At 38.6% G+C, this 16,943-nt stretch overlaps 1 protein-coding gene across 2 annotated transcripts in view; it reads left to right on the forward strand.

The window, feature by feature from the left end:
* Positions 1-16,943, forward strand: part of LTBP1 (latent transforming growth factor beta binding protein 1) — a 187,520-nt gene that overhangs the window by 77,698 nt on the left and 92,879 nt on the right. For both annotated transcript variants that reach the window (XM_009880398.1, XM_009880397.1), the window contains 2 exons: positions 389-666; positions 12,255-12,357. In XM_009880398.1, coding sequence (XP_009878700.1) covers positions 389-666; positions 12,255-12,357 — 381 coding nt within the window. The remainder of the gene's footprint in view (positions 1-388; positions 667-12,254; positions 12,358-16,943) is intronic.

Below are 16,943 nucleotides of genomic sequence, written 5' to 3' on the forward strand. Positions count from 1 at the left end.
TATATATCCAAAAATAACCCAGTGGAGTTTGAATTCTGGAACTTTGAATGGGATTCTTATTACACAGTATGACCACAAATGTTAATGTCACACCAGCCAATTTGGACATTTTGGACATCCATGTTTATGTAGCAATCTTTAAAATCCTATAATGTTGTTCTTTCCTGGGTGAAGAGTTTTCATTTTCTTGTTAATGAGACTCCGTGCATTTTTTCAGCCTTCCCTCTAACCTCTAAATTTGGGCTTCATTTATATTTCAGTCACTTTAAGGCACTCTGTAAAAATTCTGCTGTACAAAACTGAAATGTCTTAGAGGTGCCTAAGGTATCTTTTTTTGACATATTTTATTACCAATTTTTCTTATGTGTTTTTCCTTCAATTATTTTAGTGAAGTTCCCTCCTAACATAGTGAATATCCATGTGAAACATCCCCCTGAAGCCTCAGTTCAGATCCATCAAGTTTCAAGAATTGACAGCACGTCAACAGGACAAAAAGCAAAAGTACCTCAGCCAGGACATCCACAGGTCTCTTACCAAGGTCTTCCATATCAGAAGACCCAGAAAGGACATACTGCTTACACAAATCAACAACCCATTCCTCATATGTTTCCTGTTTCAGTTAAAACTCAGCTTGGGCGCTGCTTCCAGGAGACTATTGGGACACAGGTAAGAAATGTTTGCTGAGGCTTTTGAGATAGGTAGCTTTAAAACAATATTATAAAAGAATTAAGGTTTTTTTCCACCAATTACTGGGAAAGGACACGTTTGACATTCTTTTTGAAAAGAAAATTCTTTTGGAAATGCAAAATTTTTACAAAATAACATTTTTCTGAACCTCCTTCTCTTTCAAGCTAATGTCTTTATTTTCTGTGGACTTGGATCCCTGACATTCTGCCTTCAGTTTTTCTAGCCAGAACTTCTGCATTTATAAGCTATTTCTTCAAATAAAACAATGCGACTCTAAATCCTAGTTCTGTCTCTCCTAATTGACCAACTGAGGTTACACCATCTTCCACAGCTTGTACTGTCCTTTGCGTTAATGAGTGTTTTTACATGTGCCTGGCAAGTGTTTTTCAAGGAGTTACAGTTTTAATTGAAATTCCTGTTCAACAACTTCATATGTTTTACAGTATTGTAGGCTAATGTTTTGAACCTGTTGAAATGTGACCATTGAATGGGGTAGAAAAATTATGAAAGCCAATTGAGTGCTTGCTAGAACATTAAAACCTTAGTTCAGTTTAAAAGAATATGATCGCATCAGGTGACATATGACTATTCAAAATTGCATATCTTCTTTCAGCACTTTAATAAGCAACAGTGTTACCGTTCTTGCATATATACGTAAATATATATAGAGAGGAAAAAAGCGTATGTGAAGAGATTGTAAAAAAAATAAGAGGACCCTGTTGTTTATTGCTTATCACCTTGCTAAAATTTAACTTTTCAGACCAAACTTCTTTTATGCTCAATGTGTGCGTCAAGCTGAATTTTTTTGAGAAGTTTCAGAAAAATCACTCATTTTGAGGGATGATGTTAGGGAATATGTTGATTTACTCGGGCTAAAAAAAAAAATAAATAAATTGTGACTGTTTCATTGAAGATTTGTATCATCTGCTTTGAAGCAGAAACTTAAATTTATCATGGTCATTCTGCTTTTGGTCCTTCCAGTACCATGCACCCAAATTTAGCCAATTTTCAAGCATCTCAAAATATATGTATTTCTAATACATTCTACAGATATTTGGTAGATGTTGGCAGCAAAGTTCCCCAAAGGTTTCATCTGCAGAGAGCATGGTCTGCCTTCCCCTCAAAGGGACAGCACCCATCATCCCTGAAATGCCAGACCTGGAGCAAAACGTCCTTTACAAGTGTTTCTTCTAGCTGTCAGTGAATGCTGTGATGCCCAGTGTTTGAACTGACAGCAAGGAATTTTTCTGGACTTATCACAGCTCCCAAGCAGCACGAAAGAAAAAGAGGGACAAGACCTCAATCACAGAGAAGCAAGGAGCTTTGGAGAGGATCAGTGATGGGGGGACAGATAGGAGCAGAAGCAGGATGGAATCGGAAGCAGAGTGAGGGTAATGTAGGTGGTAGATCCCAAGGTAATGGTATCAGTTACCTTCTGGAACCTCAAAGTGAAATCACAGTTCCTTAGTCTCAGTCATTCTCTGCCAGATCCAAAGAATTTTCCTGTAGAATATTTTTCTTGTCTCCTTTCAGTGACTGGCTTGTGCAGAGTTTCATAGCATCCTTACTAGCAACATAATTAACTCTGGTTTCGGGAGTCATTGCTGTGGAGGTAAAGATCCCCAAACCTGCTGATGCTAGGCCATCACATCAGGGTGTTTTAATTGGTTCTGAAAAATGTTTTGGAAGTAGTAAATTTAAATCTCATCATGCCCCAAAATGTTTCTAGAAGACTAGGGTTAAGTTTGAGTATGAAACACTGAAGGCTAGTATTCACTAATTGTTGAATGCTTGTTTTGTGATTACAGTGTTGATTTATACTGATGAGTTCTTTGTCCTTGTCTGTTTCGGGAATAGTAAAAACTTGAATTTGTACTTTGGCCAGTGTTGAAGCACATGTACAAATGAAAGTCTATAGACTTTACATGATAAAGCGAAGCACTATGTGCACTCATATATAGGGGAAGACAAAATTCCTTCCTCAGTCTTAGACTTGGCAGTGGATGCTGCATCTTTTATCTGTTATGCTGGATAACTTTTCTGTCTGTTCTTTCTGCTGCATGCATGAGTGATGTATTTTGAATGACATATACAAAACTTGCAATGTGCTGTGCATGCCCCTCAAGTTACAGTGGTTTTAAAACTAAAGCTTACTCATTGCTCACCAGAAGACAGTAACTGTCTTTTGAAGGGGGGAGAAGGGGAAATATGCTTGCATTGCCTTCATGTGTTACTGGGAATCCTTCTAAATGGTCGGTCTCCAATTTTTATAAAGTTTTTTTCAGTATTCCCCTGGAAAAATGTGGTCTTGCAGTGCTTTCAAGAAAGGGTAGTGCTTCCTAGTTTAGAATAATGCATGTTCTCTTTTTTTACAAACTTCATTGCTTCTTTCAATGTCAGTCTTGGAGAAGAGCGTAGTAAGGATTTCAGAGGCCTTCTGTTATTTAATTTAATGGTTCAATTTAGCATTGGAGGTGTAGGGTGGCATTTTGTAAAGCATTCATTTAAGACCTTGCCATAAATATAGATTTGAGTGACTCATTCACCTTTCAAATTTGAACATGAAATGTCAGTATGTTTTTCCTGCAGTCAGGCAATGCATATTTTTTATTTGTATGTTAAATACACCTTGAACTGTGAAAGACTTTTTTTTTTTTCTCTTAAATAGATCTAGTCTAAAAGAATTTGGTTTTCTGCTGCTTTGATATTTGCTTTGCTAAATATGAGGGTTCTCTTTATTTGTTCAAACTGATAAACTGAGCTTTCCTTTTTTAAACTGAGCATGTGTTACAAGTTCTTCCTGGAGTTTATGCTGGATAATTTGTTGAAAGAAAGTAAGAATACCCAATCATCAGTGTTCATACATTTTTTTGCAGAGCGGATTGTGTATTTGGCTTCAGAAATGTTTTATTAAATATTCTGGGATCAGAGGTGACTTTACTATCTATAGAGCACATTGATGGAAGGATATGTGCGTGGCCTCTTGTAGACAAATCAACCAGGTTAACAAAGACTTTGCTGAACTTTTGGTTCAGGCTAAAAACACAGGATAAAAACAGTATCAAAATCTCTGCTGCAGTTTTATGTGTGTGTAAACTCTGCCATTCTATGTTTCCCTCCATCTCTTGTTCTCTCTGTCTTTTTCCTTGAATTTCAACTGTTCTTTCAATAACAAGTCCTCTGATTTTTTTAATGCTTTGTTTTTTTCACAGCCTTGTGTGGAATATTTTTCATCTCCCCATACATTCTTCCTTACCCCACCGTAGTTAAATTCCTTTAATGTGTCTCATTCAAAAACAGTAGTCCTGCAAAAACAGTAGGATAGTTGCTATACTCGAATCCCAAGACAGCCAGGGTGTATTTCCTGCAGTGCATTTCCAACAGAGAAAGTTGAAGTTAGCAACTGGAGCCACTCTGAACCGAAGCTTGGAGGGCATTATGGTGCAGATAGCTGAAGAATCTGGTTGTATTCTGAGGCCTCCAATCACTCCTAATTAACAATGTAAAAATTCTTCTAGACTGCCTGTTTGCTTAGGTGTCTATAGTGTCTTAAGTGGCTGTAACCAAAGGCAGCAACCATGAGGAAAGGATAGTAAAAGATGTGTGAAAAGATGTCAGTCTACAGGCTTAGAAGGACAGAGGGAGAGGAGGAGAGAGAGGAGCTCTAGAGGAATGAAATTACATAGTTTAATTCAAGTAGATAAATGAAGGCATATTAGAAATTTTAAAAAGTAGTATAAGAAGCAAATAGTGTTCTGGATGATTCTCTTTTCTGCTCAAGTCAGTTCACTTTCCTGGCAGCCTCTCTTCTCTGGGTGGAACACTTAGCAATTATTTTTTCTGAGATGTTACGATGATTGCTCCAGGATACCTTACCATGTTACATGATAGCTTACTATGATATGTTGCATACAAAAGTTGTGGTTCATCAAATGCTTTCCTAGTACCAAAAAGGTTTTTGCAGAGTATGTCATAAACTAGCAGTAAAGCTAGTAAACTTAAAGTAAACTTTAAGTAACTTAAAGTAAACTTATCGTTGTCATAAAAATATATGGAACAAACCTTTACCTAAACTTGTACCTTGTTATATATAAAATGATATCGAGAAAATAGAGACTTGAAGTTGAGAAACAGACACAATGGGAGCAGTAGGACAAAAATCCTACTTAAGATGGAGAGCAGTAGATTTTCGGGGGGCACCGTGTGTGCCTTCAAAAACTGGAGGCTGGGTATGGTGTCCTGTGAGGTCTTTCACAGCCATTAGCCCTGTGTTTCTGAAATCCAAGAAGTTGGTCATCTTAGACCACTGATTCTTGAAGTCCTATTTAAAAAGCAAGCAAATAAGAAAGATTATGTTTCTCTTCCTTAATTCCTCATCGTCAGCTGCTTTTCATTTTAATTCTAGTAAAAATGCCTTTATTATGACACAGAATATCTTGTTATTTCCTAAAATACTTTTACAGTGTCAGTGGCGCACCTAGTAAAGATTGTGTTGGTAATCTTGAGCCCTGTTAATTTCCCATATGATTACTCTGCATTTAAATCGAGAAGAGAGTGCGGATGCGTACTATCTGCCAAAGTTCATATAAAGTCAGTTGGGCACTGCTTTTTCCCCACCCTTAAGATCACTTTGAAGTGTCTACTAAGTATATTCATGTGTTTTCCTATAGTTATTTTGGCTTTATAAAAAGTCTTTTTTCTTCAAAATTGTTTTGGTCTCTTTTTTGCTTTACTGTAAAGAGGGGGGCTTTTTGCTTTTTTTTTTTTTTTTTCAAGAAATTGGAGAAGGTGCTGTTTCCAAATTTCTCTAAAGCAGGCTCTTTCTGACTAGATTCACACGTAATGCTGTTCTCTTCAGCAAATATTTTTGAGTGTTGGTTTTACTGAAGGAGACTTCTGGTGATCTCAGCATCTATAACTTAAATGCAAAATAAAAAAGCTTGGTTTTCTAAAGAGAGACATACTGAAGATGCTTACCTGGCTGAAGGCAATGTATGCCAAAATGTCTGGAAGAGAAGCTGGTGAAGAGGTCACGTCTACCCTTGCTTGCTCATTCCTCCTCACTGTCTCTCAGTTGTGCTGATGTAATTGCTGAGAGGAGCTGTACTGGTCTGTGAAATGATCATTGAAACAATTTCAGTGGAAAATACTCACTTCTGATCCCCCTTTTGGGGGTGGGGGGGGTTCAATTTGGAATAAATTCCAGATTGCAGTGTTTGGGGGATGTTCTGCCCCTCACTTATTAGTTATTTGCAGAATGCTTTGTGCTTCTCTTGCAAAGTGCTTTGAACGGTGTTGCAGAAAAGATCCATACTTGTTAAAGCTCTGTTGAGAAGGATGCCCGAATTAGAGTCGTTCTGGTATTGAGAAGTGAAATTTGGTTTATTATAATAATACTTTGGAAAATCATATTAAAGTAAAACAAAATATACAACCTACAGCAGTCAATAGAGGCCTATTTTGATAGATCTCTTTTAAATAAATTAAACCAAATAACATTAGTGGTGAATACTAGTAAAGACTTTATTGAAAATTATCATGGCTGTCCATTTTACAGTGTGATCAAAACATTCACATAAGCATTAGAATGTGTTTCAAATGCTGTGTAGTTCTGATAAATAACAAGTATGTCTGAAAAACAGATGTTAGTTGATCAGCATCTTTATTGGGGTGAACTTCTATGGAAATTGTTTAATAGTATGTTTCAGTAATGTCTTTACAGGAAACATTTGTTTTGGTTTGAGCAACACACTTCTCTCTGCTGTCAGACTTGATAGAATACAAAAATAAGCCAAGTGAAGGGTGGCAGCTGGAAAAGGTTAGAAATTGTCAGTATTGTGCCATGATAAAGATTCTGACTGCAAATCATTAATCATTTACTTAACTTGATTCACACAAGGGCATATTCTGATCATGTACTTAACTTTGAGATTATACATAACATTTTTAGGAACTGGGCTTAGATCACTGACTTTTTCACGATGGGAAATATTAAACAAAGGCATCAAACTTTTTGAGTTAGAAATCGGAGCGGCAAAATGTGTTGATAGCTCTTACTGCATAACCTAGCATATTGATACTACTGTATGCAATACGACCATAGTGTATGTAGTCTAGAGGAGATGACAGTAGTAATATGCCAGTTGAGTAATTCATTCAACTATATAAATAAGCCTGATGAACTTCACATTTAACAAAACATTTCCTATGGAGGTAAATTTCAGGTATTTTCAGTTTTTGACAGCTGTATGAAATGAACTTCCCTATTTATAATCAGGCAGGAAAAATGATACAAGTAAAATTCTGTGCTTCATACTGGTACTTTTACTCTTAGAGCACTTTTAAAACTTTTTTTCTTTAAAATAGTCTTAAAAATACCATCTCATAAAATAAAATAACTGTCTGGAATTCCTTGAAGCTCATGGTTTGGCTTCTGAAGTTTTTAAACAAATAGACTGTCAGAAATCAGTGTGGATTCTTTTCCAGGATTAGTGCTTCATTCACAATAGATTCTTTGCATGATCAATACCCTGAAATATCAGAAGATTAAAGATGTATCAGATACCAAAACCACCAAACATTGTTTTAATTACTCAAATAGAAGAAAGCTGGATAATTTTTACTTGCGTATGAAGAATGTTCTGCTTAAGCCAAAACAAATTCTTTACCAGTTCTTTTAGAAAGTCTGGAAGTATTTAAGTTTCTCCCCTCTGCTTATGAGACAATGCCTGTTAGTCAGCCAGTGCTCCATGGGATAATACTCTTCATTTGTAACAACCTGTCATTCAGCTGGTCGGTAAGCCAATTAAGTGTGATTGTTAATTGTTTCAGTAATACGGTTTATTAAGTTGAGGTTTTTTACTCTGTTTGTCATGCCTATAGGAAAAAAAAAAAAAAAGAAGCAACAATCCAAGGTCTGTGCCTGTTGAATAGTTTACAGAAAGTTAAACAGTGTATCCATTCACTTCGGCTATTGTGGTATGTGAAATGCAGTCTTTTGAGCTGAATCCCAGAGTCATTAGCTATTAACTCAGGCAAAGCACCTATCGATTTCAATCATAGTTATTCATGTGACACTCCGTTATTTATGCCTGTATTGTGGTTTTAGCTAACAGCTCGTGACAGGGATTTGTAGATGGGTCAGACAGGAGTTAGAGTCCCAGGAAACATTGTGGTCCCTCGGCCAGAATCCTCTGCGGTTGCCCTGGCACTAATTGCCAGACTGGGTTCTCCACCACAATTTAACAGGGAGCTGAATAAATTCCTCCTACTGCCTTAGCAGAAGCATTTTGAGGATATAATCCTTCCTTTTCCCTGGCATTCGAAAACATATGAAGCACTGGTGGCAGTGCACAACTCAAGTACTGTTAGCGCTCCAAGGCTGTGGACATGGGACAGAGGCTGGAGTCTGGACAGGGGAACAAAGAGGTTATGTGGCTTGGGGTGGCCTTTGTGCACCAGCACAGGGTCAGCCAGAATTTCAGTCTACCAGGGGGAATATTCAGTACTTCCTTCAGTTATATAAAATATTGGCATAGAAGCCCAGGCACGCATGGGGAAAAATATGTGGATTTGAAACAATACTTTCAGTGTCTGTGAGTGCTTTACCCAGGAAGAACTTTGTTTTATGCTAGTACCATGTGTGCCTCATACTGGTGCTACTGCTGAGCCTCTTTCAGCACAGTTGAGCTCTTTTATACCAATCCTTCATGACTTCTTTGCCTTCTGAACCAGTAAGAATTATCTCCAAATCATAAGCTTCTGACAGATGTATCATTCATGAAAATCTGTTTTCTCTCTCTGAGGCGTTTCCCAGAAGCCCTCAGGGATACAGGCTAGATTAGTTTAAAATGTGTGTGGATGATGGATAGAAAAGTGTAAACCTAAGCTTGGAGAATGGCATCATCTTCACACATAGTGCAAGCTATGTGCTTGTGTTTAGCTTCCCTGCTTGTTTTAGGCTCGTGATTGTGTGCTGGAGTTGTGTTGAATGGTGAGGCAAACTAAAAATAGTTATGGGTTCCCCCAAGTGACTTTTCCAGTCATTTGTGACTCAGAGACTGGAACAGACTGTCTGAAGAACTAATGAGTTCTTCTCAGTAGTAGGAAGTGGGTAAGACTTTTGAAGTGGATAGAAATTACCTAAAAGTTTGAGACCTGTAGAAACGGAGCTTCAGTTCATTCATGCTTAGGGTTTGTGAAAGGGAGGAGCATCTTAAGAAATTGTAGCTGGCTAGGAAACAGCTTGTGCAGTGCCACGAGTGTTGAAAGTATCTGAAGCACTATTAGATGTACCAGAGAAATCAGGGTTTATTAGCCATAGAAGAACTCTCTGTTTCTGCTTGGCTTAGGACTTCGCAGAGCAGTCATTTTTTCTGATGTATAGCTCCAAAATTACACAGATCTTACACCACTAGGAGCCCCATGTGGCAGTTGCTTTTCCTCGCTGGCCAGTTTCTACAATGATCTGGATGTTAACCAAATTATCATTGATTCTTCAAGTTTTAATTCACCATAGAGGCAGTGGGAGCAGCAGCTTTAATCATTGCCAGTTTTTACTGACAGGACTACAAACCACAGTTGCCAGATGACTCAGACTTTGGCATCCTTATTTTTGTTCATGGTTTTTATATGGAAATTTGAAAAAGTTATGACCACAGAGATCATGATTTTCAGTAGAATGCAAATGCTGTAGCACCACACCTAAACTAAAAGTGGGCTTTAGTCCATCTTCTTCCTCCTCCTTTTTTTTTTCTTCTTTGTTTTACATGCTTTTAATTTACTACTGTTAAATGACACCTTTTCTATTCTAGGGAAAAAAGAGAAAGGGGGGGCCAGTTCATGATGGCATGTTGGCTCTCATGTTAGTGGAGTCTTGCCTTGACACACACGAGCTGCTGGGATGTGTCCTTGAGGCTTGTGACCTTGCAGAGGAACACAGGGTGTTAGGTAATGTGCCTCACTGCCCAAATGCTCCGTTTCTGAGATCATAAGGGGAGGTGCAGCACCAGCCTTGATTCTTCCCGCTTTTTTTTGGAGAGATGAGAGTTGTAAAACTGATGGCACAAGGTGGGACAGAAGAGTTGAGTTCAGGTTGGTTTAGCTGACTCTCAATAACAGCCACAATATACAACTTCAGTAAGCGGCTTCTCTGTCTCTGAAGAAGCAGTCCCAGCTCTAGGAAAGGAATTGAGCAGCTGTAATTATAAAGTAAAACTGAGTAGCTGTGATTATAAAGTAAAATGGTCCTTCCTAGAGCATGCTCACCTGGGATGTGCGTGGAGAAACCAGCATTGGGTGAAGAAATAACATGAATTCTCTAAGGTCTTAGGGCAGCCTCTTGTAGGAGACATTATGAGTACTCTCCAGCTGAAAGATTTTTGAGCTTCTGGGAACTCCAGCAAGATCTGTATATCATCTGGCTAGAGGCAGTTGAAAGAGCTAGTTCCAGTTTTGAAAACAGCCAAGCTGCTGCAGCAGAGGGAGTTGTGCAGAATTCCCTATTTGTGCATCTTGATGGCCTTTGTGAAGTGCCAGGCTGAAAGTTGCTTCTGGAAAGAGAACTCAACAGACTCTGACTGATCAGGCATGGTCCATCTCGTACTAATCCTGACAGTGCCCAAGTCAGGGGAGTGCAAGACAGCCTGAAAGACATGTGTTCGCATAAGCCTGGGCCTGCATCTGAAAGGTGGGACTTGCTTTTATACTTTATCTGTTTTAACACAGCCAAATACCATCCAGGCCAAGACCGTCACCCCTTGGAACATGAGAACATTTGTCACAAGACCCTCTGCAGACAGCGTGAAATAGACTCCTAAAGTTGCACAATAACTGAGCAGTCTCTTGTAACCTGTTTGGCCACTGTTCTTTATGTTGTTCATGTGTTACCCTAAAATGAGGCTTAAAGCACAAGTGGTGCTACCCCATATAGGAGTGATGTGCAGAGGCACACCGTAACTTCGCTAAGTTGCCCTGGTGCCAAAAGCTCCGTTTCTCGAGAGAGGCTGGTTTTCACTGGGACTCCCAGCTGCTCACATAGCCCTTGATAGGTGTCTAAGCTTCACATGCAGCAAGTGCTGAGCTGCTGCAGGTTGCACAGTCTGATTTTTAAATGGTGAATTGACGCTGGTTTTAATTTGTTCCTGAGATGTTTCAGGAGGTGCCTGGGGAGTATCTGTTAAAAAGGGGCAGAGAAGATAGCTGGGACGATGCCTTGCCAGCGCTCCCCATGCAAAGAGGGGACCTAATGACCAAAGTCAGAGCCCTAATGTTGTGAGGTAGCCTGCTGTCCTGTTAGTAGTCACACTGAAGCTACGTAGCATAACTCTGCACTTCAGAAACATCATTGACTCATGGGTGTCAATAAGATTAAGAGCGCACTGGAAAATTTCTGGGATGCTTGGAGGAAGCTGTCAGTGCCTGTGCATTCAGCATGCATCCCCACTGCAGATTGATTGGGTTACCAGCCAAAGTGAAAGCATGCACAAGGCCACAGCCTGTGCCATAGGATGAGCCAACTAAGTGGCAGTGGGCGTTTGGGTCAGAGGTTTATATGCTGTCAGGAAGGAACGTTAGATTAGGAAAGGTCTGTTCACTGCATACTGAGGATTCACACTTCAGCACATTTGAATTGTTTGCTGCAGTGCCTATTTATATCAACATTTACTTTGAAATTGTTACTAAATGCAGCTGTTGTGCACTTCCATTTTATACCTACGTGACAGGTTTAGATATATTTGTTTAACATCTACATCTCAGAAATACATTTAAGCTTTCTTTATCATGCAACATGGAAGAAAATTGCAAAAGTCGGGAACATAACTAGTACGTTGTCAGCTTCTGAAAATCAGTATTCTTATTAATAAAAAGCATAATAAGCATATTCTTGATCAGGGAGGGGGGAAAAAAAGGAACACTGACCTCAAATTATTGCAAGATTAATTTAAATACTTGCATGGGGAAAGAGACACTTGTTTGGAATAACACAGACATCACTAATTTCAGCTTCAGTCATCTGTGTTACCTTCTTTGGTATCTGGGCAGTAGAATCTGTCATTATAATTTGGCAATTTTCAGTAAATGGTCGTAAACATTAAACATACATTGTCAGGAAGTTGAAGCTTCTTAATATGAAATAACATTATAGAAATCGCAGTCATCCTTCTTGTGTTTCTTTAAGAGAGTAATTAGAAAGGTATTTGAGATAATTTATACAGGTTTTGAAAAAGTGGACAAGCATGTTTTTATGTAATGTAGGGAATAGGTGCCAATGGCGAGTTGCTACCTTGGAAATATACTCACTGATCCCTATGACAGACTGTTCGCTTCTGTTTTTTTCTCCTTTTCAAATTGACACATGAGTAGATAACAATGTCACCTAATTTGCTCATGCCTATGTAGAGAGCCACTGCAATGCATGGGCACTATTTAAGTTCAGCTAAGAGCTCCAGTGAATCTTCAGTGTCTCAGCAAGAGGTTGACCCAAGATGACTGAAAAACAACATTGTACTAGAAGTGAGCATCATGTAGTATCACTAACCGGAGTATTCTTTACTTGACTATTCCAGTGTGGCAAAGCACTTCCTGGCCTTTCCAAGCAAGAAGACTGCTGCGGAACTGTGGGTACTTCCTGGGGTTTCAACAAATGCCAGAAATGTCCCAAGAAGCCAAGTAAGTGCCATTTTGTTGTTATTCTCTAGATCAGTTTATGGCTTTTTTTCCCCTCAAGTAGTATTTTTCCTTTTCTGGGGGAGGGGGCGAGGAAAGGAACCTAGTACAAAGAATATGGTATGGTTTCATTTAGGGACAGGTTGCAGAAACTGGAATTCTCCTGTATGCCAGCTGACTTAAAATATGCAGGCACTCAGTGCAGCCAGCAAGGTTAACATCGTTGGTTTTTTTTCCCCCTTTCTCCTCCTTTAAGTCAGTGATGCACTGTTGCGTTTTCTCAATGCAGGAAGGATAATGACATTGAATCATCTTGCCTCTTCCAGCTGGATTTATTTTTTTAAAAGTTTGCACAGAAATGTTAAGTTGTAGGGGCGGCAGTTACTGCTTGAAGAGAATGCAGTGACCTCTTGGGACTGCAGAGGAACTTTTCAAGTTTGGAGCCAAGGATTTCTAGGCTCTAAATTGCCAGTTACATATTTTTGCTCTGTTTTTGAAGTATCTTTCTCAACAATTAGGCAATGACAAATACTTTCTTCACTGTTTCGTTATGATTTGACATCATATTATAATGAGAAAGAAATTTCAAATTATTTGCATGATAGGTGAAGCTAGTCTCAAACTTCTTGTGAATTACATTATTGTTGCACAGGAATAATTCTCTGTTATGCCATATTTTCATCACTAAATGAAAGATGAGAAAAGATAATGTAATCTTTGTTTTGCAGATGGTGTGGATCTCCATTTCGTGGGCCAAAAATAGTGCAGGGAGTTGCAGTCATTCTTATCTAGGTCTTCTAGGCCTCTGTTATTCGTACAGATAGCAATGCTGGAAACACGTTCAGTCTTCGGTTTTTTTGGAAGCATATTTTTGTCCGCAAGTCTTAATGTGGATGTAAATACAATTCCAGCAAAAAATCTGTTGTTACTCCTACTTCTCTGACTCCTCCTTCCACAGGAGACTGTGATGTAAATTTATGCTGACTCAGACTGATCAGCTAGTTTATGAAGCATTTAAATTTAGTCTTCTGGAGTATGTTTACCTTATGATGTGCTTCCAAAAGAGAGCCTTCTTGGGGTCTTTGAGGGCCATAGTTAACAAAAGACTTGGGTATCTAAATTTTGATTCCTGTAGCACGTAAATACGATTTCAGACAGAGACGTGCATTCTGTATTGGTGGATGAATTGTGAAATGTGTCCTGATTTTATAGCTTTCTCCAAAGAAGTAGCAATTTAACTACAACTGAAATTCTTGTTCATCAGAAGCATGTGGGCCTGTAGAACGTTGCTTAGTGGATGTGGGTGTGCCATGAGAAAAATCAAGAAAGCCTGAAATACGCTTCAACCAAAAACCAGTTGGAACTACTACTACAAATTGTTGGTGCCTAGTTTGAAGCAAAGGCCCATTTGCTAGTTCTTCATAGCTTAGGTAAACCACTAGTCATCTCAGCCTGGAGTCCACAACAGACAGCACGTTGATCAGGCAGCTGCATAATGCCAGCATGCGTGGCATGATGTTAAGAGTGAGCAAACAGGAAACGCTGGGACAAACCATGTCTGAAATCCTGGTCCCCAGATGATTGCTAGGTGGGCACAAAGAAGTGCCTGAACTCACCCTAATACCTATCCAGAAGGGAAGTCCACCACCCTTTCTTCAAAGCACTGAGTAAGAATAATTTTTTTGAAATGCTAATGAGATGAACACTGTCCCTGTATTATAAAAGCTTAATGGCTAGCGCACTTGCTCAAGATGGGGCCATCCAGAGTTTCTTTATCTGCCAGAAGAATTTCTAATCTTCATTTTATACCTATGAGGAGATGCCCTAACTCGTAAAATGTAGAAATGGTTCTTGGAACAGGACTGGGAACCCAGTCTCTTTCCCAATGTCCTTAATTACTTACAGTATGAGTCATTCTCACTCCTGCTTTCTGGCTCAATCTGGAATTGGTTTTTTTTGAATGTAACTGTATGATTTCAAGAGGAGACAGAGAACGTTGCCACTTGGAATAATCCTGTCCTTGTGATTAAAGCATTCCTGGAAAGTAAGGGTTTGTGTCTCCTAGACATAATGGGATACATTTCTCGTCTTTCTAGGTGGGAGCTTTCACTGTACATTAGTATTTTAAGAAGGGAGGAGGAGATGGGTGCACTGTTTGTTTTCTCCAGATTAAAATACAGTGTCATCTATGACTACATTATATCAAGAGTATGATTTGGTAGGTGTGTGCTTCAAGAATATTCACTAAATCCTGTCAGGAAGCTTTGGTAGAGGTATATGTATTTTTTTAGTCTAGACTTGATTTAGGAATGAGTTAAGCGTGATGCTATTCAATCATGCCATGACTTATGGCAATTCTGCATGGGTGTGAATGGTGAATTTTCAGATTTTTAAGAACTTAAGGTGATAAATTTGGAGTGTTGCGGAAGTTAAAGTGATCTTACAGCATTTTAGAGTTTTACAGATGTTCAGTTTGAACTTAGGCACACAACTTGAACTTTCATATCTGTGTTGGATCTGGCCTAAGTGTCCTTCGGGCATAGGTGTCAAATTAAGCCTTATGTCAGTATCAAAGTGTTATGCTTCTGTAGAGCAAACAATTTCCAAAGATAAACATAAATTTATGATAAGATTTAATGAAAGTGTGGAGCGGTTGCTTAAGGATTTGTATATCATGAAGTATTTTAATTTATTTTTTTTTACAATAATGGAATGCGACAGTGGTAAAAAAAGTAGGCATAGGTATATTTGTTTTTAATATGTCTATTTTTATATATACGATATTGGATGAAAAAACTTTGGAGTCAAGCATATTATTAGTAAGTTATCAGTTAAGTGATGTCCATGGTAGTGTCTCAGCAGTCAATGTTAGTCCTACATTAGTCCCATGTAATTTTCACCTGTTCTGATACTTCACTAAATTGGTATTACCCTTTTTATTGTAGACTTTCTGCAAGCAAACAGAATTTCTTCTGGTTTTGTGGGCTTATGCTTCATAAGGTTCATTTGAGATTGACCTGTTCTCATAATAATACATAATCGGGTTGCATTTAACGTGATCTTCTGCAAAACCCACTTCATCAAAATATTTAAGCATATACTTCAGTCTCATTAGCAAGGAATTTTCATCTCTCTTCAGTCTGCTTCTTAAGGATGTATGTAAGTTTGCGTGTGTCTTGTTCACATGGACTTAAATAGGGCTTTGTCACTTTGTAAAGATGTACTTGCATATTTTGGGTAATGGCCACTGCTCAGTCAGGTCTTCTGTCTTGTGGCGGAGTCAAGCGCCTTGGCCTGAGACAGCTCCCGTGTCTGTAAGTTGAAGGGTTATTCAGTATTACTGAAAAACAAAAGAAGAAATTTTGGAACAGATCTCTGGTTTTGAGGGCTTCTACAGAAGACAACTTCTAAAACAAAGTACATTTCTGTGTTACACGGGGAATGTTAGGATTGTTCAAGATTCTTGAGAACAGTTAATAATTACGAACAGGTTGTCTAAGTGAGTAAAGCGTAAGTAACGTAGGACTCCATCCATCTCCTGCATGGATCACTAGCCATCCCTGAACAAGCTCCTTACTCTACTGCAACCTGCTCTTTGCTGAAGGAAGAAAACAGCTGCTAGTAAGCCGCTGTTTCCTGTTCAGTGTGGGAGTAGGAGGATGAGGAGAGAGGGAGAGGTTAAAATCTCTGACCTCACTGCACCACTGCACTTTCTAGAGCAGCTGAGTCACCCTGGAAGGGAAAATGCGTTGCAGCACTGGAAAAGGTCTGGCATAGCTTATGGGCTGGTGCTCTTCCTCTGTTTTCCTCCACCAGGCTGTACGGCAGAGTACTATTCCGTCCCACAAAAAGTTAGAGAGACTCTCTTGGTTTTAATGTGAATTGAATGAGGTCTGTAATGGCAAACACAGTTTGCAGTTATGAATCTGACTCTGCTAACATGAGCATTAGGAGTTTCATTGACATTCTTGGGGACCAGGAATCAGCTAATGCATTGCGCTTTTGAAAATCTCACCTTAAATTTCAACTGGTTTTAATATTAGCATTGTGAAAAGATTGGAGCTGCCTTGAAAATAGATGTGTAGTTGCCACTTTATGGTGAGAGATGAAATTTTCAAATTTTAAATTGTGTTAAAATGGTTGTAGTCAATGTAAAGATGGAAGAGTATGTGTTCAAAACTGTAAGAACATTGTTGTTGTATTTTGACTTGTACTATTTTTTTATTTAACCATTTTATCACTTTAAGCAATCTCTAAGGAGAATCTTAATGTTCTAGTCAAGCAGTTATTTTAAATAATTCACAGCAATTTGATGTAGAACTTTCTCATTCCAAAAACTGCTACTCAAGATCATCACGTATTTTTTTTCCTAAGAATAGGAAAAGCTTTAGAATTACTGAAAATAATTTTTTTCTTTTTTTTTTTTTATCCTTATGGTCAACCAGTTAGCGGTTTTAAAATAAGCTGCAGGGGTAAATGTGCAATTCAGGCATTACATGTGAAGTGAAGCCAATTGAAAACATTATCTCATTCAGTTCTGTCTTATTTGACAGTTTATATACAGTAAAGCTGGAAAGTAATGTATTCAG

This window comes from Charadrius vociferus, unplaced genomic scaffold, assembly GCF_000708025.1.
Source record: "Charadrius vociferus isolate BGI_N301 unplaced genomic scaffold, ASM70802v2 scaffold62, whole genome shotgun sequence".
In the NCBI taxonomy this organism is placed as follows: domain Eukaryota; kingdom Metazoa; phylum Chordata; class Aves; order Charadriiformes; family Charadriidae; genus Charadrius; species Charadrius vociferus.